Source organism: Bos javanicus, chromosome 18, assembly GCF_032452875.1.
Source record: "Bos javanicus breed banteng chromosome 18, ARS-OSU_banteng_1.0, whole genome shotgun sequence".
In the NCBI taxonomy this organism is placed as follows: Eukaryota; Metazoa; Chordata; class Mammalia; order Artiodactyla; family Bovidae; genus Bos; species Bos javanicus.
The window spans coordinates 56,725,119-56,751,624 of record NC_083885.1 but is presented as its reverse complement, the minus strand read 5'-3'; the positions used below and the strand labels follow the sequence as shown (position 1 = coordinate 56,751,624).

The 26,506-nt window shown below is 58.5% G+C and overlaps 2 protein-coding genes across 5 annotated transcripts; one reads left to right on the top strand and one right to left on the bottom strand.

Annotated features, from left to right (window-relative positions):
• Window positions 1-10,344: 10,344 nt before the first annotated feature.
• EMC10 (ER membrane protein complex subunit 10) lies at window positions 10,345-20,270 on the bottom strand. 4 transcript variants are annotated; one of them, XM_061386187.1, is made up of 8 exons: window positions 20,049-20,260; window positions 18,864-18,936; window positions 17,855-17,964; window positions 16,936-17,040; window positions 16,371-16,552; window positions 16,123-16,216; window positions 15,275-15,324; window positions 13,879-15,061 (listed from the first exon to the last, which is right to left on the bottom strand). In XM_061386187.1, exons 1-8 carry the CDS (start codon window positions 20,160-20,162, stop codon window positions 15,025-15,027), a joined length of 765 nt encoding a protein of 254 aa, XP_061242171.1. In that variant the 5' UTR covers window positions 20,163-20,260; the 3' UTR covers window positions 13,879-15,024. The 4 variants fall into 4 exon arrangements, with proteins under 4 accessions (XP_061242172.1, XP_061242171.1, XP_061242169.1 ...); XM_061386186.1 differs by having other exon boundaries at window positions 14,971-15,061; window positions 15,275-15,361; window positions 20,049-20,259; XM_061386188.1 differs by lacking the exons at window positions 13,879-15,061; window positions 15,275-15,324 and adding an exon at window positions 10,345-10,688 and having other exon boundaries at window positions 20,049-20,259.
• A 101-nt stretch (window positions 20,271-20,371) lies between these two features.
• Window positions 20,372-25,950, top strand: GARIN5A (golgi associated RAB2 interactor 5A). Its single transcript, XM_061386215.1, has 5 exons — window positions 20,372-20,562; window positions 20,747-20,865; window positions 21,221-21,351; window positions 25,022-25,292; window positions 25,792-25,950. The coding sequence occupies exons 1-5, from the start codon at window positions 20,493-20,495 to the stop codon at window positions 25,846-25,848; spliced, it is 648 nt and encodes a 215-aa protein (XP_061242199.1). The 5' UTR covers window positions 20,372-20,492; the 3' UTR covers window positions 25,849-25,950.
• The last annotated feature ends 556 nt before the right edge of the window (window positions 25,951-26,506 follow it).

The window sequence follows — 26,506 nt, the reverse complement described above, 5'->3', positions numbered from 1 at the left end:
TCCCGGCCTGGCCCGTGTCTCACCTGGGACCCCTCTCCTTCAGTTTATCAGAGAGACCTAAGCGGGTTAGGCTACCTCCTGCGACGCACTCACCTCTCAGGACGTCGGTTTCCTCATGTGGGTGGGGCGGGGACGCACAGGGGAAAAGCAATGCAATCCTTACCCTCTGAAGGCCCGAGGGGGAGACTAGGAACAAACAAATCGGTGCAGGCCAGAGAGTACGGGGAGATGAGCCCCACGAAGAAGGCGAGGGTTGACTTCTCAACGCCCAGCTTGTCCACCAACTGGCAGTCGTGGCCCCAAAAGACATCTCCGACCTCATCCAGGAACCTGTGAGTCTGGCTAATCCGCAGACCTCAAAGGCGGGAAATTGTCCTGCGTGGTCTGGGTCAGCCCAATATGATCCCGAGCATCCTTAAAAGTGAAGGAGGCAGTGGGACTTTCCTGGTGGTGGTGAAGTATGGTTAAGACTCTGCGCTTCCACTGCGGGGTTGGGGTTGGTTCAGTACCTAGTTGGGGAACTAAGATTCCACACACGGTGCAGTGCAGCCAAAAAAATTAAAAAAAAAAAAAATGGAAGAGAGGCAGGAGAGGAGAATCACAGAAAGACGGGTGATGAAGATGCTATATGGGAGGCTTGCGGTGGGGGCTGGGGGTGTCTGAAGACAAGGGGGGGTCACGAGCCAGGAAACAGGCAGCCTCTAGGAGCTAGAAGTGTGAAAATAAAAGTGTTAGTCATGTCCCATGGACTGCAGCCTGCTGGGCTCCTCTGTCCCTAGAATTCTCCAGGCAAGAAAACTGGAGTGGGTGGCTGGTTCCTCCGCCAGGGGATCTCCCCGGCCCAGGGATCGAACCTGGGTCTCCCTCATTACGGGCAGATTCTTAACTGATTGAGCTGAGGGGTCTTGGGCAAGGCTGGCTCTAGGAGGCTGGGGGTGGGGGGATCTCCAGGGAGCCAGTGGGAAGGGGCTATTCCAGAATTAGAAACAGCCCCCAAGGAGACCTGGAATGTTAAGGGAGGAGATTTCTCCTGTATCTGTCTGAGGAGGTGATTAGAGATAAGGGTAGATCCTGGCAGGCCCACTGCCCACAGGGCCTCCAAGAGCAGCTGGACTTGACCCAGGGCGAGGCTGTGAGCAGGGGTTGGGCAGATCGGTCCTGGATACAGAAAGACTTCTCTGGGGCCACATGGGGGCAGGCTGGAGGCCCAGGAGGAGGCTCCTCCCCGTGGGAGGAGACGAGGCTGAGCCAGGACCCTGAGGGCAGAACAGAAGTGACAAGAGGGTCAGGGCACCCTCTGGGGGTGAGGGAGTGGGCAGGGAAGGAGGGACCCCGGGGTCTGGCCCTGGGGGACCATGGGGCCACTCCAACAGACAGGACCCTGGGGTAGAGCGGCTGCGGGGGGCACACTGCCCTCGATGGGATGCAAGGGGTATGACAGGCTGGGTGACATCAGAAGAAGACCAGGGTCAGGGACTCAGGAGATGGCTCTAGGGGTCACGGGCCTGACCCAGGAGGCGTGAGCATAACGGCAAGAAGGAGGCAAATGTGGGGCACCTCATTAGGTGCCAAGCAGAAATGGGGGACCCAGAGGCACAGGGAGGCTGTGGGCAGGGAGAGGCAGGCAGGGCCCCAACTTGGGGTGTCTCCCTGCCCCTGCCTCAGGCTACGCTCCACCCACGCAGTAGATTCATCCAAGGGGGTGGGGGGATACGAGGAGGAATGCGGGGAGCAAATGCTGGCAGGATGCAATGGCCCATGGTGATGGGGAGACTCGGGCTTGGTGGATTCTGGCTCCCAAGGCTTCAGAGGTCAAAGGGTAACTGGTAAAAGTGAAAGGTCAAGCTGCACAAGGAACCTCCCTGGTGGTCCAGTGGCTAAGACTCCAGGCTCCCAATGCCAGTGGGGGTGTGGGGGGCAGTGGAGGGGTGGGGTGGGGGTCAAGGTTCAATCCCTGGTCTCCTAGCAACTAAGAGTTCATATACCACAGCTGAGACCTGGAGCAGCCAAACATATAAAACACGGTCAAGCAGCACATGCAGGAAAACTGCCAGGTTCCCAGGACACCCCAACTCTGGGGGTGCCCCCTGGGCCCCCACACTGCCCCCAAGTCTCTGATCTGGCCCCCCCTTGGTGCCCCTGTCTTGGGCTCTCTTTCCAGATGTCTCTCTCTCAGCCTCTGTCTGTCTGTCTCCCTGGGCCCTCTGTGACCCACTCCTCCGCCCCCTGCCTGTCGCCTGTCCCATCAGGTCCCAGACAGCCTGGCGGGGCTCCCTGAGTGTTTCTATTCCTGGGCCTGAGTGATCTTCCCAGGTGCCTTCTCCGCGGTGGCCTAATATGGTCTGAGGAGTGGGAGCCTTCAGGGCAGGGGGGTGGGATTCCCAGGGTGGGGACGGGTGGGGGCGTAGGGGTCCGGGCAGCCACCCTTCTCCTACTCCCAGCCCCACCTCAGGTGCTAACCCTTCCTGCTCTGCACAGGCTAGAGCACCAGCAGGCCAGGCCGGTGCATGTATTGAGCGCCTACTGTTTGCCCCTTAGGGTCGATGCAGGACCACCCAACACAGCCTCTCTGGCCCCCACCTGCTGACCCCGCCACCCACCCTCACCCCCCGCCCCCGCTTCTCACAAGCCTGTTCCTTGTCCCCAGGATGCCCAGCCACGCTGGTCCCAGAGCTTCAAGTGCTCCTGGGGATCCCTGATGGCCCGTTAGGAGCGGCCCAGGCAGACCCACCGGGAGTCTCAGTGCCTACAGGGCTTCAGGAGAGGGGGAGGGGGTGGCAGGTGCAGGGGGAGGTGACAGCTGTCCCGCGCCCCCCCGAGCGCCGGGTGCCGACAGCTGAGGCTCGATTTAGCTCTCTGAGCCCGGGTCTGGCCAGATAAGGCCTTGGGGGGTGCGGCCCCGCCCCCCGGGGCGCCCCTTAAATCACGGTCGGGCCGGGCCGGGGCGGCCGCCAGCGATGCCAGGTGAGAGGGACCGCGCTCCTTCCTGCCTCCCCACGTCCCACCCGCTCGGCGCTGCCCCTCTCTCCAGCTCTCTCCTCTCTCCCTGCGGCGCCCGGCTCTCTCCCTCTGCCTTTCTCTGTCTCTTCGCATCTCGGACCCCCGCCCCCGCTGCTATTTCTCCCCATCCCGTCCCCGACTACACCTCTGTCCTTCTCTTTCTCTCTACCCCGTCATCTCTCTGGGCTTTGTCTTCCCACGTCTCTCTCCTCTCTCTTCATCTCTCTCTCTCCCCCTCTCACTCCCTTTGCACCGCGCAGCCGGCGGGTTCTCAGTTCCCTGACCAGGAATCCAGCCGGCACGCCCTGCCGTGGGATCCCGGAGTCTTAGCCCCTGGACCACCGGGGAAGTGCCCTCCCAGTCTCTTTCTTTCCGTTTCTTTGTCTCCGTGGCTTTCCCCTCTCTCTCTCGCTTTCTCTTTCTGTCCCCCGCCCAGCCCTTCTCTCTGCACCTCCGACCCTTCTGCCCATCCCTCTCCTGTCTCCCCGTCTGTCTCCCTCTCTCTCCTCGCTTCTCTCTTCGTCTCTCTCCATCTCTCCCTGCCTCTCCCCGTCTCTCTCCCTCCTCTCTCTGACCTCCCCTCTTCAGCGCCCCGATGGAGCCGCCCTGGGGCCTCTGCCACGGTTTCTGCTGAATAAAGCTGTGTCTATCCTCACCTCTCCAACTCCTCTCGCCTCCTTTCCTTTCTCACCCCTCTGCCTCTGAGCTCAGCAACACGCCCCGGGCCCTGATCCCGGGTACGGGTACCGGGGGCTGGGGTCGGGGTTCTTGCCTCCCAGAGAGACCACCAGAAACAGGGGCTGAGAGCCAGATGGAAGAGATGGGGAGAAAGGCAGAGAGATATGTGCAGAGGGAGACCCAGAGACAGCAGGGGACGGACTCAGAGACAGAGGCAGACCGGCTGGGCGCCATGGACTCAGAGATGGGGAGGGCCGGTGAGGGTGCAAGACCCAGAGGCTCAGACAGTGAGACCCGGAGCGGCAGACACAGAGACTCAGAGGCTGACAGACCGCAGGCAATGCCCGCGTCTCCCAGACACAGCAGACGGGGCTGGTAGCCACCACCACCCCCACCTCCACCAGGCGGTGCCAGGCCCCAAACAATGGGCCCTTGTCTGACTGCATGGTCCTGGGGCAGCTGGGGCGGGGGCCACCAAAAGCCTGACTTCAGCCTCTACCTTCAGACCCCCCTACACTGCCTTCTGGCCTCTTCCTGCTGGGGTCTCCACCCCCTTGAGCCTGCTTTCTGCTCTGCAGGGGAAGGAGCCAGGCATTTATGGAGCATCTGCTGGATGCACCCGGAATGCCTCTGTGCCTGTCCTGACACCCTCTCGTCTCCTGACCCCTCCCCTTCCTCGGTGCCCTCTGCTTGTTCTTCCTGAACTTCCAGCTTTCTTCCTGGGAAGGGATGGGCATTTATTAAGTTCCTAGTGTTTGCCAGGCAGTTTCCACACACTGTCTCTGAACCCTCTACTCTCTTTGTTCTCCCATCCCTTCCACCCAGTTTCCTTTCCCTTCTTCCTGAATTGCCTGGTCTCTCCTGCAAGGAAATGGGTGGGCATGTATTGAGCACTTACTGTATGCTGGGGAATTTACAAACCCTGTCTCTTCTTACACTCTTTTCTCCCCCAATTCCTTTCTTCTCTCTCTATTCATTTCCTCTCCTTTCTGACTCTGCTTCCTCCTTGGGGAGGGAATGAACATATGCTGAGCACCTACTGTGTGCCAGGCAGTTTACACACTTTCTCTCCCTTCCTCACACTCTCTTCCTCCCCTGTTTTTCCTCTATCCTCTCCTTGTCTTTCTCGGCTCTCTGCTCTCTTCCAAGGCAAGGGACACACATTTATTGAGCACCTACGGTATACCAAGCAATTGCTTGTTCTTTCTCCACTCTCCTCTCGCCCTCTCTTCTCCACTGACCTGTGGGCTTTGCTGTCCTGTGCTTCTTTCCGCTCTCTGCCAGGAGAGGAAATGGGCATTTATGGAGCACCGACTGTGTGCCTGGCAGTTTCCCTCCACTCCCCCTGCCCCTTGACTCTCCCTGTTCCTTCATCTCTGACTTCCCCTTTTTTCTGCTCTGTCTGCCCTTTCTTGGGGATGAAAAAGCAATATGAAGCACATATTGTATACCAGGGCTTCCCTTGTGGCTCAGCTGGTAAAGAATCTGCCTGCAATGCAGGAGACCTGGGTTTGATCCCTGGGTTGGGAAGATCCCCTGGAGAAGGGAAAGGCTACCCACTCCAGTATTCTGGCCTGGAGAATTCCATGGACTGTGTATCCATGGAGTCATGTATACCAGGCAATTAACACCACCACCACCCCCAGCTCATCTTCTCTTGCTTCTTTCTTCCTGCTCCTCTCCTTTTGCCACCTTCTCCCTTCCTGTGCTCTCTAGGCCCTCTCTGGGGAAGGGAACAGCATTCATTGAGCGCCTCCTCTTTGCCCCATGATTCGCCTGCGCTGCCTCCTCTGACATTGCCTCCACCCTTCTGCTCCATCCTGTCGCCTCCTTGGCCAGGCTTGCTTTACATGTGTCTTCTCTTTTCTCTTGCTGTCTCTCTCCTCCAAGAAAGAAAACGTGCATTTATTGAGCACCTCCTGTGTACGTCACCTGCACAATAGCATGTCCTCTTTCTCATTTTCTCTCTTCTCCCCAGCTCCTTGCTCCAGCTTCTCCCCTCCTCTCTGCCCTGCTGGCTCTCTCCTGGGGCAGAACTGGGCATGTATGAGTGCCTGCTGTGTGCCACTGCTCCTATCAGCTGTCTGTCTGTGCTGGCTTGCCTCACAAGCCCTGCTCTCTCTTCTCTCACCCTCTTGGCTTGCTTTCCTCCTCCTGGTTGCCTTCTCTGTCCCTGCAGCCAGGGAGGGGAGTGGGTATTTATTAAGTGCCTACTGTATTCCCACTGCTTTACCTACACTGTCTCCTTCCATCACAGCTTCCATTTTCTCTGCTGGAGCTTCCTCTCTCCTCTCCTTTTCCTCCAGTCTTCATTCTCTTGGGAAGAGAACGAACACTTAAGAGCACCCACTATATGCCTGGCTCTTGCCACCCCTGGCCCTCTCTCCTCAGGCTGTGTTTCTTGCTCTGTTTTTCCTCCGTGGTGGTGGTTCCTTCATTTCTTTTCTGACCTGGCTTCTCTCTCCTGAAGAAGGGAATGAATGGGCATTAATTGAGCACCAACTGTGTGCCAGGCTTTTCATAAAGCACACTATCCCACCCCCCAACACTTGGCTGCCTCTTCTCTCCTCTCCTGCTCTTACTCTCCCCCAGAAAAGGGAAGGGGCACTAATTATGCACCAACTGCATGCTGGGCTGCTGGGCGACTCACACTGCCACCTCTCCTTAGATCCTGTGTTCTCCCCCTCCCCCCTCCTCTCCTGTTCCTCTTCCTTCTCAGCAGTGGAAGCTCTCAATTTTCCAGACACAAGGGGTCTGGGCGCTGTAGAAAGGGCCCATCGTCTTCGCCTAGTGGTGCTGGGTGAGGCCAACTGATGAAAGATGGGGCTCCAACTGGATTTCCTCATTGGGGGAGGATGTATGGGTCATAACAGCCACTACCTGGGCTGGGGGTGGGGCTGAAGGAGACCAGGAGGGAAAAGCAGGGTAGAAAGTGCTCATTCTTCCCCTGGTGGTGAAGCTAGGTGGTTAGATCCCCGAGGTGCTACCTTCTTGGCGCCCACCCCCACCCCCGCCCTTGCCCTTCGGCTTCCTCCCCCTCCCCCACCCCAGGAAGCAGCTGAGGAAACTGAGGCTCTGAAGAGGGTGAAGCGGGTGGGCGAGAGAACTCTTGATTCTCTGAGTCCTGACTCACTGGGGGCCTGTGTCTCCCGCCACCGTGAGCCTGGCTGAGGGCCCTTCTCTCCCGGGGTCTGTCTCTCCTCTCTGCCTCTCCCTCTGACCTCTGTCTCTCTCTCCTCCCTGCCATTCTGTGTCTCATGCTCTCTGCCCCCCATCTTTTTTCTCCTTCTCGCCTGCTCCTCTGCCTCACAGTTTCTCAGCCTCGGTTTCTCTGACACACACACCTTCCTGCGTGAATCTCCCCCACGCTGGTTTCCTTTGCTCACACCCTCTTGATGAGGCCTTTCTCTTCAACCTCTCTTCCTTCTGCCTCTCCTCCCCTTTTACCCGTCTCTACCTCCCGTCCATTTGTCCGTCTCTCCACACAGGCCCGCCCCCAGGTCCCTCTCACTGCCGTCTTTCACCCTGATCCTCAGTTTCCTCCTCTTGAATTCACACACACACACACTGCTTCCCCCGCCCGCCCCCATCTCTCTTCCTTAAACCGTGTTCCTGTTCCCCTTTGGGCTCCCCTGGTGGTTCCGATGGTAAAGAGTCGGCCTGCAGTGCAGGAGACCAGGGTTCAACCCCTGGGTAGGAAAGATCCCCTGGAGGGGGGCACGGCAAGAACCCCAGGGACAGAGGAGCCTGGCGGGCTAAGTCTGTAGGGTCACTAAGAGTCGGACACGACTGAGCGGCCAACACCCTCACTCTCGCCTCTTGCTGCAGCCTCTCCTGCTCTCGCCTCTCTCCCCACCATCTCTCCCCACGAGGCTCCCGCTGCCTTCCCGTCCTGTCCTCTCTTGCTCCCACTCGGTCTTCCCTGCATCTTCTTGTTTATTTGGCTGTGCCGAGTCTTAGCTGCGGCACACGTGGGAACTCAGCTGCAGCAGATGGGATTGGTTCCCTGACCGGGGATTGAGCCTGCGCCGCCCGCACAGGGCGCTCGGAGTCTCAGCCACTGGATGCCCGGGGAGGTCCCTCCCCGTGTCCTCTCTTCACTGGTCTCGTCCTCTCTTTCCTCCCCGCCTCCCCACCCCACCCCCACCTTCACCCCCCCCCACTCCCTCCTGGCACTGCCCTGCTTTCCCTGGGGACAGCTGCCCACCACCCCCTCCCCTCAGCTGCCTCTCCCGCTCTCTCCCTCCCACACCTGCTCCCGCACAGCGGGTTGGCAGCCCCGCCGACTCCCACAGTGGGGAGGCCCCTCTGCTGACCCATGGGGCCGGACCGCGTGTCCCCGCGTGCTGGTGGTATTTTTATCCTGTCTCGGAACACACGGTCCTGTGATGAATGTTTCACAGTTTACGGAATTCATTTCATGTCCTGCCAGGTCCGGGACCATCAGCTGCACGTGTTCATCCGTCTGCAGCTCATCGTTATCCAGGCCGCGGGACACGGGCCCCTGACCTGGCGCCTTATCGCTCGGGAGGTGGCAAAGCTTCCCTTCCTCACTGTCCCTCTCTCTGTCTCTCCCTTTCCCTGTCTCTCTCTCTCCCTGTCTCTCTCTCCCCTCTCTCTGTTTCTCTGTCTCTCTGTCTCTCTCTCTCTCTGTGTCTCTCCTTTTCCCTATCTCTCTCTCCCTCCCCCTCTCTCTGTCTCTCCCCATCTCTTTCTCTCCCTGTTTCTCTGTCTCCCTCTCTGTCTCTCCCTCTCTCCCTGTCTTTCTCTCTGCCTGTCTCTCTCTGTCTCTCCCTTTCCCTATCTCTCTCTCTCCCTGTCTCTCTCCCCCTCTCTCTGTCTCTCCCCCTCTCTCCGTCTCTCCCTGTTTCTGTCTCTCTCTCTGTCTCTCTCCCTGTCTCTTTCTCTGTCTCTCCCTCTCTCCCTGTCTCCCTCTCCCTCCCTCTCTCTCTCCCCCCCACCCTGTCTCTCTCTCTCTGCCTGTCTCTCTCCCTCTTTCTCCCTGTCTCTCTCTCTCTCCCTCTGTCTCTCTCTCTCCCCCTCTCTCCCTGTCTCTCTCTCTCCTTCTTTCTCTCTGCTCCATCTCTCTCTCCCTGTCTCTGTCTCTCTCCCCCACCCTCTCTCCCTGTCTCTCCCTGTCTCTGTCTCTCTCCCTGTCTCTCCACACACACCCACCCCCCGTCTCTTTCTCTCTCTGCCTCTCTCCCCACGCCCCCCCCCTCCTCCCTCTGTCTCTGTCTCCCTGTCTCTGTCTCCCTGTCTCTCTCCCCACCCCACCCCGTCCCATCTCTCCCTCTCTCTCTCTCTCTCTCCCTGTCTCCCTGTCTCTCTCTGTCTCCCTGTCTCTCTCCCCACCCCACCCCGTCCCATCTCTCCCTCTCTCTCTCTCTGTCTCCCTGTCTCTCTCTGTCTCCCTGTCTCTCTCTGTCTCCCTGTCTCTTACCCCTTCTCTCCCGGCCTCCTCCTAGGGTCTCCGCTCCATCCCCTCCTGCCCCGCTGGCCTCTCCTCTACTCACAGCCTCCTCCCTCCCCGCTCCGTCTCTCCCTCTCCCCTCGTCTGCTCTCCGCTGGCTTCTCTCCCTGCCGGCTCCCCCTCCCGCCCCGGCTGCCCCTGCCCCGTCCCCTTCACCGGTCTCTCGCGGCTCCGCCGCAGCTCTCCCCCTGCCTGCCCCTCCTGTCCCTCTCCCCCTTCCCCGGGCTGCTCCTCCCCCTCCCCACTCCCCCCCCTCCCCCTCCCCGCCCCCCACGGCTCCCTCCCCACCTGGCTTCTCATCTCTCTCTTACTCCCCTCTTCCCTCGGGGCCTCCCTCGGGGTCTCCGTTCCCCGTTTCCACGCCGCTGTCCCCTCTGAGCTGCCCCTCTCCCGCATTTTCTCGCCTCCTCTCCCCTCTCCTCCTGCCCTCCCGCCTCCATCTCCCTTCTCCTCGCTCAGTCGCCTTCCTCACCTTCCTCTTTCCCTCTCTCCCCAGTGGCTCTTTCCTACCCCTCCCACCTTCCTGCCTCCTTCCTCTCTCCCCTCTCTGGATCTGTCATTTCTCTCTCCGTCTTGGGAGGCCCCTGCCCAGCGCCGCGTCCTCACCCCGCGGGCTCCTAGGGCTCCTCTCCCGCCCTTGGGACTCTCAGGTTGCCAAGTTCTGAGCTGATGGCCAAATCGCCACCCCAGGGATCCCGGGGCAGGGCTGTCGAGCCGGAGTCCCCCCGAGCTGGAAGCACCTATGTGACACCCATTTTTTCTCTCTTTCCTTTCTGCCCCGGACTCTGCACGCTGCCTGGAGGGATCGAATCGGGCCCCCGCGCAGGGGAGCGAGGAACGGGCTCAGAGGAAGGAAGCAAGTTGCCTAAAGACGCACAGCACGTAGGTGGCGGGGCAGTTGACGAGGAAATCGGCCCCTTGACTCTGCTGAGCCCTGCATTCGGGTCTGAGCCTGGTGAGGAGGGGGCTGCCTCCCTCCCCCGCCGTTCTCCTCCCCAACCCTCCGCCGTCTTCCCCTCCTCAGGCGGCGTGGAGCACATGGGCAGCTGGGAGGACTTCACCCACCGCCGACTCCACCGACGAGGAAACAGGCGCCAGGTGTGCCTGAAGACCGGCATCCGCCAAAACCGAGACCTTAAGGGAGCCTCGACGGCGTTGCCAGAGGACCGACGGCGCCCCCCGCAGGGCCCTCCCCTCCGCCAAGATGGCCCACGCTTGGCAGCGAGAGGTCCCAGGATCGATCACCGGAGAGGCTCTCTCGGACTGCGGTCGTCCATCGCCACCTACCGGCGGAAGACAAAACTGCAACGCAGCTCTAAAAGACACTAGGAATGGCGGCCCCAAAGGAGGACAGTGCCTGGGGGCGAGGCGGGGGCTGGAGCGGGCGGAGAGGAGAGGATTTGCAAAATTCTGTAAAAATTAAAAACTTTTCTACGCCTAACCAATACATAAACATCATACTCAGCAAGCTTCTTGGTATGCCAGCTTAGAGCTCCAACTGCATGCGTGTTTTCGTCATGGCTGGGTGGGTACTCTCCTGCGTGGTCATGGAGACGCACGTGTCAGTGCTTTGGGAAACGCAGGGGAGTGGGATTCAGTTTACACAATGTGCTGGGAAGCCTATTTCTAGGAATTGAGCCAACTGAGTTTCATTCCTCTACCATGACCTCGCTGAACGCAAGGCGCGTGCAAGCAAAGGTGAACGGCTGACAGACAGCCAAACATCGGTCCCTGGTCCTCACCTGGGGTCTCTCTGACTGGCTAAAGAAAGAAGCCTCTAGAGTTGTTTCCAGAAGCCACCTGATTCAATGCACAACTTGGGGTGGCAAACATTCTTTAAAAATATTAAAATCAACCTTATATGAATATATTTTAAAAGAATACTTGCCAAAGAACTATCTTGTGTGTGTTCTCAGTCATGTCCAATTGTTTGCAACTCCATGGAGCCCGCTGGGCTCCTCTGTCCATGGGATTTCCCAGGCAAGAATACTGGAGTGGGTTGCCATTTCCTTCTCCAAGGGATCTTCCTGACCCAGGGATCAAACCCATGTCTCTTTCATCTCCTGCACTGGCAGGCAGGCTCTTTATGGCTGAGCCAGCTGTTCTCAATAAGCCAGACGACAGTATGAAGGCATAGGTGTGGGGAGGGGTTTCCCCAGTACCAGGGAACAGGTGGCATTCTGTGGGGTAGGAAATTGGGGAGGGGCCTTCCCTCCACTGAGTATTTGCCTCATGGGTGCTCGTGCCTGTCTTAGACCAGACGTCAGGAGGCTGGGGTGAGGAAGCGGGAGGGAGAGAGGGAGGGCTGAGCTCGGTGGGGACAGAGAGGAAGGCGTGAGACAGGACAAGGAGGGGTGGGGTGTGGGGGTGGGAGAGGAGGGAAGGTGTCTGCAGTCTGGCCTGGGGACATCTAAGTGAATCAGGAACCAAGGCTGGGGTAGTGATTCACGAGGCAGAAGAGGAAGAGGAGACCAGAGGGCCTCACAGGCCAGGCTGAGGGCTGGGACTCTGTCCTGAGGGTGCTGGGAAGCCAAGGAGCAGGGGTGGCTCTGGGTCGGAAAGCCCTCCATGACGGGGAGGGCCTGGATGGGGCACAGTGGAGGCTGGGGAGGGGGTCTGGCTGCAGGAGAAGGGAGAAAGCAGGGAAGAACAATGGGCAGGCGGCCCAGCCCTCTGGTCTGAGGCTGGGGCTGAGGGCTGGCACCACTCACTGTGCATGTCCAACTCTGTGTGCATGCTAAGTCGTTTCAGTCGTGTCCAACTCTGTGTGACCTATGGACTGAAGCCTGCCAGGCTCCCCTGTCCATGGGATTCTCCAGGCAAGAAGACTGGAATGGGTTGCCGTGCCCTCCTCCAAGGGATCTTCCCAATCCAGGAATCGAACTCGTGTCTCTTATGTCTCCTGCATCTGCAGGTGGATTCTTTTACCTCTAGCGCCACCCAGATTCCTGGGTGACACAGACTCCCTCACCGGTCCCTGAGGCACAAGGGGAAGGAACCTGGGGTCTGGAGAACCTGGAGGGGAGTTGGGACTGGAGACGGGCTTGGGAGCCATCAGGAAGGGTTGCTCCCAACCTCCAATGTGAACGGGCAGCTGGTCTATGGAGGTGGGGGTGGGGGGTCCCACACACACATGAGTGGGGAGTCAAGCGGGAACATGGGGATCCCTGCAGCACCCAAAGGTCCATCGACAGACCAGTAGGATCTACTCAGAGCCAGGCACGAGGTGCAATGAGAACCACTCAGTATCAGACATGGAAATCTCCCTGACTTTTGTTGGGTGGTGGGGTGGGGGTGGGGAGCTGGGGTAACATATTTTTGCAAAAACTGTGTATTGTGACTGTGACTGTGTACACAGACTTGCTTATTTCTGGAAGGAGTTTCTAAAGTCAGACGCAGGAGACTGAAAGCTCGGCTGCCCCCCATTGCAGGGAAGAGGTGCCAGGCTGGGCTGAGCAGAAGGTTCTAGGCATTGGATGCTACAGAATCCTTTGGGTTTCGTTTGGTATCCCCAGATACCCTGATCAATCCAAAGAAAACAGTGACTGTGCTCTCCAGGGACAGGCAAGATTGAGAAGAGAGGTTTAACCAGGACAGATACCCAGGGAGCCAGCACCAGCTCGGATACTGACTAGAAAATGCCACAGAGTAACTCTGCCAGCTTGAGAGTGGCTGAAAAAGTCTAAGAAGAAAGTAATCAGATAAAGACCTTAGATCTCAGGTTACTAAAAAAAAAAAAAAAAAAAAACAAAATGGTCCAGCAAATGACTGGCAGGAGATCACAGCTTCGAATTATGCGAATTAAAGGATCAAGAGCAGTTTTGTGAACACTGCCCACGAAAGCATCAGTGACAGATGCGTCACATGGAGCAGGAGGGGAGAGTGCGGGTCAGTGTCTCCTACAGCGGAGAAAGAAACGCCAGTTAGAGCAACTCGGGGACCCTCTCAGCTCTTAAAGCTACCAAAAAAATGGGTAAACCAATAACCCCCAATGCTGGCAGGCGTGCGACAAAAGTCACACTTGAAAACACAGAGGCAGTGTTTCCCAGGCCTCTTGTCACTGGCCAGAGGGGTGGGCTCTGAGCTCCTGGAGCCGGGGGGAGCTGCAGCAGGATCAGAATCCAAGGGCATCAGAAGACAGAAGGCACACGGAGGTCTCAGCATCATCAGACGAGTCACAAGAGGAACTCAGAAACATAAACACCGCTGTGGAGCAAAGGACGCGAGCAGCTCTCAAAAACACCGACTGCGCCACCATGGTCTGCAGTCGTGTGTTTCGGTCAAGTGTGAATTTTGTGAAAAAAGTAGGTGGAAGGTGGGCTGAATGAGCTCGGTGTCCCTTTTCTGGTGGCACACGGGGCACAAGGCCACTCTCTGGACATGGCAGAGGACAAAACTGCAGAAGACACTGACCTGGAGCACAACGGTGAGTGCAGCTCAGTGTACAATGCCCAACTTACTACTCTGGTTACAGAGGGCGGCGAACAGCCTTCCCGCTGGCTGGTGCTGGCAGTCACTCCAGGAGGGAAAATTACCTGATCGAGTCATCAGGGAGACTCCACCAAGCACCTTCCTTGGCCATTTGGTCTGCTCGTAAAAATGTCTCTAACCTGCCGTAGTAATTCTTTGAGTCACGCGTCTGCGGGAAGTCAAACTCACACCAGGGACAGGCAGGTGACAACCTTCGACATCCCGCTATTTATAACCACATGAAGCAGGAGGCAAACTGAACGCTGAATATTTACGGGACGCTTTAATAAACTGCTATACACACACCGTGGAGCCTGATGTCGCCGTTACCATGACAATGGCGGCCTTTTTTTTTTTGTGGCGTTTCTAAATCACATACCCAGCCACCGGCAGAATTCAGTAGCACCTGTACATCCTGACAGTCTCTTAGCCTAGTTAACAGCTGCGTTTGCCTGTTAAGTTGCAAGCTGCAACTTTCCCAAACGTTTACCTATTTCATTTATGTTGTCGATGTTTTTAAACAGACAGAAGGAGGAAGGGAGATAAATGGCAAGGACCCAGCAAAGTCCCAGGGCAACGACCAGCCGGGAAAGGGATTATATACATCCACTGGCCCCTGACTCCACTGCTGGGTAGATCGCTCTGCTTTGACTTCCAACATCACTGGTTCAAGCCCCAGAGCCTCTGGAGGACCTGGCGTCCTAACAGCAGGAATTCTCAACTTCCACTAGAGCCGTGGGCAGATACAGGCCAGAGCAGGGGGAGCAAGGCTGTGCAGATGTGAAAAGGGGGGGCCCCAGGCCGGCCTACCCCTTCTCTGTGCCAGCTCTGGGCTTCGGGGAGCCCCAGGGTGCCCTCAAGACCACAGACAGAAGCCTGGTGTCCCAATCCAGTGTCAGACAAGGGGCATCCCCTGGCCTGGTGGGGTGACGAGACTAGACAAAGGCACGGAGGCCGGAGAGAATGAGGCATGTTCCCACCCCGCAGGGCTTGGGAAGGCGGGGTGAGGGGGCCGGACGTGAGGTCAGAGCCGGACCGGGAGCGTGGGCTCTACCCTGCGGCAAAGGGATACCGCAGGGGCTGCAGTGGGGCCATGGGGGAAGGTGGGGTGCAGCAGGGCCCAGAACCCAGCCACCCCCACACCCACAGTTAACTCCAAGCACAAGAGGGGAGGGACTCCTGGGGAGGGGGCGCCCTCTGACCCCCACGGGATGCAGAGATGGACGGTCCGGAGAGTCCCTCCTAAGATGATCAAGGGTGCGGGCATGCTGGGCAGGAAGGGCGTGCTCCGGGTGAAAGAGGGCAGGCGGCACCCCGGCCCCGTGCCCCTCATCGGCCGCTGCCTCCGCCGCCACCGCCGCCGCCGCCCCCGCCCTGGCCCCCGGCATCCGGCGCTCCCGACATCATGAGGAAGAGGACGACTGGGACGATGTACATCCACTGTGAGCCGGCGGCACGGGGGTGGATGGGCAGATGGACAGAGAGACAGAGAAGAGAGGTGAGGTAAGCGGTGGCCCAGCCAGCGTGGGGGAGGTGGGCGCGGCGTGAGGGGAGGCGTGGGGGGAGTGGGCCCGGGTCCCCTACTGCACTACGGGCTGGGGGAGGGCTGGGGGGCTGCGGGGAGCGGGGAGACGGGAGGGGGCAGGTCCTCACTCAGGCCTCGTGCGGCGGCGGTGCGGGCCCGGGGGCGGCAGGACGCAGGGCTGTGAGCAACACGGCCCCCCCCAGGATGAGATGCCACTGAGGGGGGCGGGGGCGCAGGTCAGGGCCAGCGGTGGCTGCGGTGTCCGGCGGCCGTCAGGGAGAGCGGGCCGGGCCGGGCGCGCCCTCGGCCTCTCCGGGCCGCGTTTCCAGCGACCAGCACGCTAACCGAGGCCTCGCTGGCTTCCGCGACCCCTGCCCTGGCCCGGGTGGGACGGCCTCCTCCAGCCCCAGCGTCACCAGCACCAAGGACCCTCGGCTCCCAGGATCCTCCCCAGACCCTGCCACCCACCTCCCCAGCCTGACGGGTGGACCCCCCGCCCCAACTCCCTCCTTTCTAAACCTGTCCCTATGGGGGGACAGGGATCTCTCCCTTCCACCCCGCAGCCCCAGCGCAGCTCAGGCCCCCTCTCCTGTCCTCGGTTGGCATGGACCCCGCCGCTCCCTGACCACGCCCGCCCCCCCCCCCCCGCCCCCGCACTCCCTCCAAACTGGACAGACACTGTCTGTGCTTGGTCTGACCCCGACCAGGCACCCAGGGGGCTAGTCCCGGCTCCCCTCAGTGCCCAGCTCCGGGGCGGGCTGTTTTCTGAGACCGGATGCCCCGTGACCACCGCCACGAGCAGACACCGGCGGGGGAGGGCCAGGGCGCGGGGCTCCAGCACTCAGCCCAGGGGCCAGGGAGACGAGCACAGAGACCTGCATACAGGAGGGGAGCCGAGCAGGACGGAGCAGGGCTCAGGATGGGAGGGAGAGGGCTGGTGGGAAAGGGCCCCAGGGGCGCGCAGAACCCCACTCACATATTTAGCGAAGAAGGACTTCTGCTCCTGGGGGTTCTTGGCCTTCTGGGCCTGCTCCATCTCCAGGCGCTCGATGAAAGCCGCTGTCTCAGGCCTGGGAAGGTAGGGGTAGAAGGAGGAGATGGGATGAGGGGCCCCTCCCTGCCCAGAGCCCCAGGCAGCCCAGAAGGGTCGTGGGAGGGGTGGGGTGGGAGGCTGGCCCGGCCTGGGGGGCCTGGCTCTGTCCCCTTCCCACACCCCCTGCTCACCCGGGTGCTGTGACTGGTGGCTGCAACTGCACAGAGGTGTTGAACAGCTCCAGGTCCACGTCCTCCACCTCGTGGCCCCGGCAGCCCCCGGGGTACGTCACCACCGACACGCCCACCACGTTGCCGGCCACGTCCACGTGCAGGGTCAGCTGGTCCGAGAGGTGAGACTCTACCAGGGAGCACTGGGGGAGGAGGGGTGGGGGCTGAGAGGAGGAGGGCCAGCAGGGGCTGCTGCCCAGGCTTCGCCCACACCAGCACCCCCTCACAACCCACGGGGCCTCTGAAGCATCTTTCAAAGCCCTCCAGGAGACCCCCTCTCACCCCACCAATCTCAGGTGGAATCAGCAGCCTCTCCAGCGCCCACAAGGCCCTGAGCTGCCCCATCGGAGCCCCCGCCAACCGGACTGTCCCTCTCCAGCCCAGGAGACCCTCGAAGGCAGGACCAGGTCCAAGCCTTTCCCATCCTTAAACGCTGGGCCACGGACAATGGAGGCCGAACGGAAGGACCCGGGCTGGAGCGGTTCGGCAAAGCAAGGATGGGGCCGGGTCCTCGTCGCTGACTCACCGCAGGGACAAAGGAGGAGACGTAGCCACCGGCTTCTGGGCCATCAGGGGCCCCAGGCCGCCGCGGGACCCGGACACGGTACAGGCCGTTCAGTGCTGCCACGTCCTGCAAGGGCGGAGAGGAGGGGGTGGCAGTGAGCGAGGCAGCACCCAGCCCCCACCAAGTCTGCACCCCCATGGGGCCCCCCAGCCAGGAAAGCCCCTCCCCACTCCCTGGCCCAGCCAAGCCCAAGACTCCTCCCACTGGCCTGCCCCACTGGGCAAGGGGGGAGGGGGAGGGAAGACCACCAGGAGGAGAGCAGAGCCCGGCCCAGCGACGGAACAAGTCCCTGAGAACGCTGCCCCCAGATTTGGGTCCAGTCCCACACCCAGACTGTTATTCCTTTAGTTTTTTCTTTCTTTCTTGGGGTTGCCCCAAGTGGCTTCTGGGATCTTAGTTCCTGGCTGCGCATGGAACCTGGGCCCACTGCAGTGAAAGCGTGTAGTCTTAACCACCGAGGCACCAGGGAAGGCCCGGGACTCCCCAGTTCTATGAGCAGCAAATTTTCTCTGGGGGTGACAGGAATCACGTGGGCACCATACTGGTCCAGGTGGACCTCACCCTGCTATCTCCCACAGGGAGGGCACCCAGGGGCCCGCAGCTGCCCAGAATGAAGCCTGTGTCCCCAGCCTCCCCTACAGCTCCATCTGGCCAAAGGGACAGAGCAGCAGTGGACTGTGGCAGCTTTTGTGAGGTTCCCCCCAAAGTCAGCTAGCTGGTCCCTCCGCCTCGCCTTCCTCCCTTTCTCCACCCTGCTGTCCAGAGCCCCACCTGAGCCCAGTACCTCCCTGCACCCTCCCTAAGGAGGACCCGGAAGTACGCCCACTGTGCTCTGAGGCACATGCCCCCCACTCCAGCAAAGCCAGGGTCCCCTCCTCACCCGGAGCCGGCCCCGCTCCTCCTCGTTGAGCTGCCGCTGCGATAAAGACAAGGTGCCGTCTTGCTGGTTCCAGAGCAGCGAGCCCCGCTTCCGGAAGTGGGCACTGTCATCTGGAGGGGGCAGGGGCACACCCGGACTCAGCGGGCCACCACGCCTGTCAGCCTTCGCAGTGACCAGGTCACCTCCCCACCTGAGCCCTCATTGTTCCACCTAAAAACTGGGGACACCACCACCGTGTCTTGCCCATGATAGGTGCCCGGACCCCAGAGCTCCTAAACCTGGCCTCCAACTTGCCAGGTGACCCAGGGTCGCTCACATAACCTATCTGGCCCTCAGCTTCCCCAGCTGCAGATCATGGTGTACAGAGCTTGGGCACTCCCAAGGCCAGGCTTTCTTGGGCAGATGCCAGGCTCTGACTGGAGAGGTCTGCAGAGGGTCCCAGCTTCAGTGGTTATCATGAATGCCCCCCCCGCCCCACCAGAGTCTGGGTCCTCAGACTGCATTATGAACCCCTGGGCTGCACTGACATCTATGGGAGTCTGGATGCCTGCATTAGCGCAGTTTAAGCTGGGCTTTAGAGCAGGTACTGGCTCTATTATTCACTTGTAAAAGGACCTTGTCTGATGTCCCTCTGCACCTCGGTTTGCTCTTCTGGAAAATGGAGCTATCCCTAACCCCTCCTATTTGCATGACTAGTCTGAAGATGTCTGAGTTAATACAGGAGGAGCATTTACCCACAAGGGCAGGGCACGGGACAACTGGTCAGGAAAGGCTGCTCTGAGCTTATTACCACCACAGTGACCTTTCTGACACTGGCATTTTTCTTACCAGTATAGGGGTATTCAAAGACAGAGCTTCTATTCTTCCCCCATCCAACTCCCCCGTGTTAATGCAAACACACTCCCAAGTGCAAAGCTGTGAGTGAATGGACGACGTGTTTCACATGGGGAGGCACCTGAATTCACAGGGCAGTGGATAAGTGTCCAGGTCAGGACGTTGTTGGACTCACCGATCTCAAATGAGTGCTCCAGTAGCAGCCCCACGGTGCCGCAGCCCTCACCTTCTCGACCTTCCACCCCCACCTGCGAGTGATAAAAAGGGACCCACTTAAGGACCATCAGAGTCCTCAGTCCGGCAGGATCCAGGAACCCCAGGACAGACAGACCCGTAGGCTGCTTGCTGGAAGAGCCTTATTTTCATACCCATATCCAAACACTGATGCATGCTCACGATTCCACCGGAATCTGACCATTTCATGAAAATTTATGATCTGGACGGGCCCCAGAAAACCAGAGCCTGCAAACCAGTTGCCTCATTTTCAAGGCAACTACCTCCAGGTCACTTTCACGCCTAGCATCATAAATATTCATGAGTTAAAGGATAGCCTTCCCAACCTAATATTCAAATGACCTCGATGTCACCTTAAGCCTCAACAGTCACGATGCCGCCATCAAGCAAATTCAAGATTTCAGGCCTTCCTTTTCTCCAGCTCTCCAAATTTCTCCTACCTCTGCATACTCAACTCTCCACCCTCAAGCCTGCGCTACCTAGTTCCAGATTTTAATCCTTGAGCTCAACACTCCGCCCACCCCACGCGTATGCGGGAGACGGAACTCCTCCATTCTCTCGAGAGCCCCCTCGCCATTTTCATTTTAGCCGCCCCGACGTCTGATTTGCCAAGATTCCACCCGGGCCACACCTCCTCAAGCATATTCATGACTGCGGATCCCAAGCGTTCGAAACTTAAAGTCTTGCCCCGATCTCCTCTTTGGGTGAAGCCGAGTTTTCACCGCACCAAGAGCCCTCGTGCCAAAATCCCAACCGAGCCCCGCCCCCTTATGCATATTCACGAGCTAGAGCCTTCCTATGGAGAGGGAAATGGCAACCCACTCCAGTGTTCTTGCCTGGAGAATCCCAGGGATGGGGGAGCCTGGTGGGCTGCCGTCTATGGGGTCGCACAGAGTCGGACACGACTGAAGCGACTTAGCAGCAGCAGCAGCAGCAGAACCTTCCTAACCTCTCGCTTTCTCCCAGGCCTCATGCATGCGCAGGACTGCAGCCTCGCTTTGAACGGTTTTCATCTCGCCTTCCCTCCCGGCCCTGCGCAGCCTCGTTCCCACCTTAACCGACCTAAAGACCCAAGACCACGATCGCCGGCGGCCCTGCCCTCTATGCAAAGCGAATAAGTACTCACTCCCCGCACAGCGGCTCCGGACCGGCAGCCACTACCCCGCGCCCGGCTGGGGGTTGCTGCCGCCACCAGCAAGAGGAGGAGCAGTCGAGTCGCCCCAGCGGCAGGGACGGACATCTCTGCCCCTTCCCTCCAGCCCAGAGGCTGGAGTCAGGCGGGCGCCGCGGAGCACGCCGGGAGAAACGGGCCGCATCCCGTCGCCCGTGCGCCTGCGCCGGCTCCTTGCGTCTGCGCACTAGCGCCCACCGGTTACCGGGGCCTGACGTCACTGGACGACCGCGGCTCCCTCCGGGCGTCCGGGTACCGCCCCCTCTGGTGACGTCACAACCGTGGACTTCCGACGTATGGCGCCATCCACCGCCCTATGACGTCACAGAGCCCGCGGCCCCGCCCCCGTTTTCTCCCTGGGCACCGCCCTCCGCTCCTCCCAAGGGGCGGGGCGTTGCGATGAAACGGGGCCACGAGCCTAAGCCGGCCTTCGGTGGAGCAGGTGAGGCGGGACCAGGCGTGATGGCAGGTGAGAAGTGGAACCGGGCCTGGAGGGGTTGGATTAGGTGTGGGAACCAGGTGAGGGATGGGGCCTGCGATGCGGAGACCGGTAGCCGGGAACCGCCTACCCTCCGCGCGGGGCTGTCCGCCCTGGTTAGGGGACACCTACCCAGCCTCTTGGAATAGATCTGAGAACTTCGCCGCTTCTGTAGAACGCCCCCTGGTTCCAGCCTGTCCCACGGGCCGGCCCGGACGGCTCCAGCGCCATCTCCTGAGCGGCGAATTCGACCAGCTGCGAGACTTCCCCATCTTTGAGAGCAACTTCGTGCAGGTGTGGAGCCCCAGGACCCTCTGAGCCCAAGCCTGGGCCCCGACCTCCAGACCTAGGGAACCTCTCCTCGCCTTACCGCCCATCTCCTGACCTCCACACCCCACGCCCGCCAATACCTCCAAACCTTTAGTTTCTCTATGACTGCTAACCGTTGATTCCCTCAGTCCATGTCACTGACTTCATACCCAGGTGACTCGACCTTTGACCCCAAGATATCTGATCCTCTTCTTGATGGTTAATTTTATTGGTTCATGCCCCTTAATCCTACCAAAATTCCTGACCTCTGATCCCTCCCCAACCTTGCTCTCCATTTATCCAGCTTCTAACCTCTGATGCCACCCCTCCCCCGGCCCAGGTGACCCGGTTAGGAGAAGTTGCCAACAAGGTCACCATGGGAGTGGCAGCCTCCAGTCCAGCCCTGGAACTCCCAGACCTGTTGCTTCTGGCGGGCCCTGCCAAGGAGAATGGACACCTGCAGCTCTTCGGGTGACTGCCCCCGTTCCCAGCCTACACTGTGTTCCTCCTCAGCTCTGGGCACCCTAGATTCCCTGAAACACCTCCTTTCACCCAGAAGACCCCCAGGGCCAGGAGCCATGGATGGCTGCCAGCCCTCTGTGGGCTACTGGTCCACCCAGGAGAACAACACAGGGCCATCCACAGGGATCAGCAGTCAGGGATAGATGGACATGAGGCGAACCCCATGGCCACATCCTGGTAGGGGTCAGGAGAGCGGCCATTTATGCAGCACCTACTGCATGGGTTTCCTTGGTGGCTCAGACGGTAAAGTGTCTGCCTGCAATGCGGGAGACCCGGGTCTGATCCCTGGGTTGGGAAGATCCTCTGGAGAAGGAAATGGCAACCCACTCCAGTACTCTTGCCTGGGAAATCCCGTGGATAGAGGAGCCTGGTAGGCTACAGTCCATGGAGTTGCAGAGTCAGACACAACTGAGCGACTTCACTTTCACTGAATGGCAGTTGTCCCATGGACCATGCACATTGTCTCGTCTCTGACCCCATACTCTCATATGCTGGGGCCCCTTAACCCCATCCTCAAAAAGAAAAACCGAGGCCCAGAGAGGCGAGCCACTTGGCCAGGGTCCTAGAGTGAGTCAGGGGTGGCCTGGATTGGAACTGCCTGCTCCTCACGACTGGCCCCCTGGATTCTGGAGCCTCAGGCCACTCTCTCCAAGCTGCCCCTGCAGGTCTTTGTGTTTTGTTTTGTTTTTTTTCATTGAAAAAGTAATGCAAATACACTCTAAGGTACAAAACACACAGCACAAAATGCACCCTTCTCCCATCCTAGGCTCCTGCCTCCAGCTCCAGCTGCAAATACCAAAGCATTTACATGAGTAGAGTATATTTACAGAAACATTCTGCCAGTGGCTTTCTTTTGTTTTTTGACTGCATGTGTGCTAAGTCGTTTCAGTAATGTCTGACTCTGCAACGCTGTGGACTGTAGCCCACCAGGTTCCTCTGTCCATGGGATTCTCCAGGCAAGAATACTGAAGTGGATGGCCATGCCCTCCTTCAGGGTATCTTCCCAACACAGGAATCGAACGTGTGACTCTTAGGTCTCCTGCATTGGCAAGGGGGTTTTTTTACCACTAGCGCCACCTGCATTTCATAGTTAATGAAAGAAAGGGGGAAGGGAGGGAAGGAAGGAAGGAAGAATGGAGTCACATTGTCACATACACACAAACACACACACAGACACACAATCCTTTGTTTCCAGTTCTGAAATCCAAAAAGTTTTTTTTTTTTTCAACTCATTCAGTGATATAATCTGATTCTGACCCAAACGAACTTGAAGCTACTTACAGCCTTTATTTATCCGCCCTGGATAAGTTGAAAACATTTCACAAAGCAGTATTCTGATGCCAAAACCCTGTACTGAGACATTCTCTACCACCTCCCTTTACTTTTCAATATTAATTGTATCCCACCACTTGAGTCACGACTTGCAGTTGGAAGAATATCAGGGATGGTGCTGAGAAGGGCTCTTTGATCTCCTGGTAATCTCCTTCTGCACTCTCCCTTCTCCCACCATAAAACATACCACAGAAGTAAAATCATTGAGCTTGCTCTGCCAACTCAGTCTCCAGACTCACCCCCCTGCCCCTCATTTCTAACCAGCTCCCAGCCCTGGGTGATTCTGTGCGGGGATGGACAGGTCCTCTTTTGGACACACCATTCAACAAACTCCACCCCCTTGGACATCAAGCTTGCATCTGCCTCTTGCTGTGATTACCTAATAGGGAATGTCCTTGAATGAATGGCTGCCTTCAGACAGCTTGGGTTCATATCCTGGCTTCACCTCTTCTCTGCCTTTGGCTAAGTTTCCTACCTGTCTGGGTCTCAGTTTCCTCACCTGCAACATGGGGATAAGAGGAGAACCCACTTTCCAGGGCTGTCGGGGGATAAACTGAGTAAATGTTTGTGAAACACTTGGAACAGCACCTGGCACACAGTATGAGCTGTGAAAAAGTCAGCTGCTTTTCTTCCATTTGGGGACCATAATAACAGATCGAGTCGCCTACTGAGGGACACTGATGTGTCCTGTGCCTGGGGGTGACCACCAGTGCAGCAGGCAGGGCACATCCATGCACAGCCGGGAGGGTGTCAAGTCAGTTTCTGGAGATACATTGCTGGGCCTGAGGGGGCTGGTGTGTAGCTACCCAGTGTTGCTAAGAACCTTGGTACGACTGGGGTTCAAATTCCTGCTGTGTGATCTCTGCCAAATTATCCATCCTGTCCGGATTGTTTCCTCTGCTGCCTTTTTTGGACCTTGAGTTAGGCTGGGGGCCTGAGCGATTCATATATTCAAATACTCAGTGAGCATCCATTGAGCATGGACCGTGGGTCAGCTGCGGATACTAAGGAAACAGCAGTGAAAAAAATCACACCAAACCCTCTGCCCTCAAGCTCACCTTCTACTAGGAAGGCAGACAGAATAGATGTCAGTTTGTCCAGTGGCTGAGGTCTGTGGAGACAGATCAGAAGGGGGTGAAGGGTGGGCATGGGGAGGTCAGTGAGGGCAGATGTGGTTGTAAATAAGCAGGAGGTTGTAAACAGATCTTCTGAGAAGGTGCCTCTTGAGAAAACTATGAGATGAAGGGGCTGAGCCATGGGGATGGTTGGAGGAGGAAGATTTCGGGCAGAGGAAACAGCCTGTGCAAAGGTCCTGGGGTAGGACCAAGCCTGGCAGGTTTATGGAACAGTAAGACCAGTATGGCTGGAGACAGTAAACCAGGAGAAAGGGCGGGAGGGGAGGACGGAGAAGGCACAAAACAGTGCAGATCTTGCAGAGCCTAGTGGTCAAGACCAGGACTCCGTTTCCTCTGAGCCCTGGGAGCGATTTGAGCTAACTCTCCTGTTGATTTGGCTCCGAGGTAAAGAATCCACCTGTAATGCAGGAGACGCAGGAAATACGGGTTCGATCCCTGTGTCGGGAAGATCCCCTGGAGGAGGAAATGGCAATCCATTCCAGTGTTCTTGCCTGGACAACCCTATGGACCAAGGAACCTGGCGGGCTACAGTTCGTGGGTCCCAAAGAGTCGCACACGACTGAGTGCAGGCACCCATTTCACCCGGGTGCTGATTGGCGCCCTCTGGCGGCAGTGTGGGAAAAGACTGGGGTGAAAGCGGGAAATTGTGGAGAGACTTAGGAATGGTTGGATTTGGAGTATTAATATTAGTACATTTTAACGGTGGAGCCATCAGGACTTGGTAAGATCGGTTAAGGATGTCAAAAAGACGGATCAGGAGCGATTCGCACAATTTCTGGCTGAGCAAGTGGGAGGATATAGCGAAGACGAAGAAGAAGAGGAGCAGGTTTGTGGTTGGGCTTAGGTCAAGAATTGGGCTGTTGGATGTTACATGTGTCTGATGTCGATCCAACATCCAAATGTTAAATTCAAGCAAGCAGCTATCTATTCGAGTCTCGCGTTCAGGAGGGGGAGGACCAGCGGGAGACAAAGATGGGCTCCGTGTCTGGACGAAAGTTTGGGATAGATAAAATGCAAGAGGCAGAGAAAGTGACAAGACTCCTAAAAAAAAAAAAAAAAGACTCCTTCCGGGGGCGGAGAGGGGCGCTGGGGTGGGCACTGCTGGCGCCTGGGAGGGTCAGATGCTGAGGCTGCCCCTTCCGCCCACCCAGGCTGTTCCCCTTGCAGTTCGTCCAGCTCTTCGTCCACGACGAAAGCCGCTGGCAGCTCAAGGTCAAGTTCCGCACTGGCCGTGCCTTCTACCTGCAGCTGCGGGCCCCGCCCGAGAGCCGCGACCGCGAGTTCGGCCAGTGGGTGCGCCTGCTCTACCGCCTGCGCTTCCACTCGGCCCAGGGAGCCGTGCCTTTCACGCAGGACTACTCGGCGCTGGAGGACGACGAGGACGATGACGAAGACGAGGACCGCGATCTGCCAGCGGGAGAGGCGAGGAGGGGGAGGGGGGTGGGCGGGGCTCCTGGGTCGGAGGGAAGAGGGAGTTGAGGGCCTGGATCCCGGATCTGAGAGTGGAGGTGACCCAGAGCCCAGACTCCTGAGTCCTGAAAGGGTGTTCTGTCTCTGCTCAGAGTTCAGGAGGCTCTCAAAGCAGAGCAAGGTCCGCAGGGCCTTGATGCGCCAACAGAGGTGGCAATGGTTTCCTAATGGGGCATCACCTACCCAGCCTCCCTCCCCTTGACCTAGCACGCTGGGATCTGGAGAGGGAATACCTAGGCCTTGAAGAGTCGGCCAGGCCAGTTCCCCCGAATGCCTGGGGAGGGGAAAGACACCAGTCTTCAAAGGGGACAGTGGAACCTAAGGGGCCTCTTCCTTGAGAACCCCCCTGCTCCCCACGCCTTCCCAGGAAGTACAAAGCGCCCACTCACCCATCCCCCAAACAGCAGATACATCCACAAAGCGTCTGAGACCAACTCTCTCTTGTACCCAGCTTCAAGCCATGGAAGCCAGACTTGACCCACAGATGTCTGAACTCTGGGGACTCTGACTCCTCCAACGTTCTTTGAGGTCACCAAAAGACCAGAGATCAAAGTGTCCCCTACCTTGGGGCCAGACAGATGAATTAATATTAAAGTTACTAAAGATCGGCCACTTAAGAACTAAGAAAACCGGGTCACGAGCACTTTCCCCATCGTCACCAATTCAACGTGGCGGAAGCAGCTCTTTCAGTAATGGCTCCTTGGGCCCCGCAGGCACCATTCCAGCATGTCTACGCCCTAAGGGTAGCCCCTCCAAGTCAGTCCTTGGGTTCCTCTTTGGCCTACTATGGCTGCCACTGTAGCCAGCCCGCCTCCTCCCCGCTCACAGTGGGTCCTCCCAAGAGGGCTGCCTCCAGAGGGTCTTGGGTCCCCCTGTGACTGTGCAGTTGCCATGGCAACATGGTGAAAGCGAAAGTTGCTAAGTCGTGTCAGACTCTTTGCGACCCCATGGACTTAGTCCATGGAATTCTCCAGGCCAGAATACTGGAGTGGGTAGCCTTTCCCTTCTCCAGGGGATCTTCCCAACCCAGGGTTCGAACCCAGGTCTCCCATATCGCAGGCAGGTTCTTTACCAGCTGAGCCACAAGGGAAGCAACATGGTAGCCTCCCTAAAGTAGCTGTTCCAAGATGGCGGCCTCAACATGGTCTGCTTCACCAGGGCTGCCT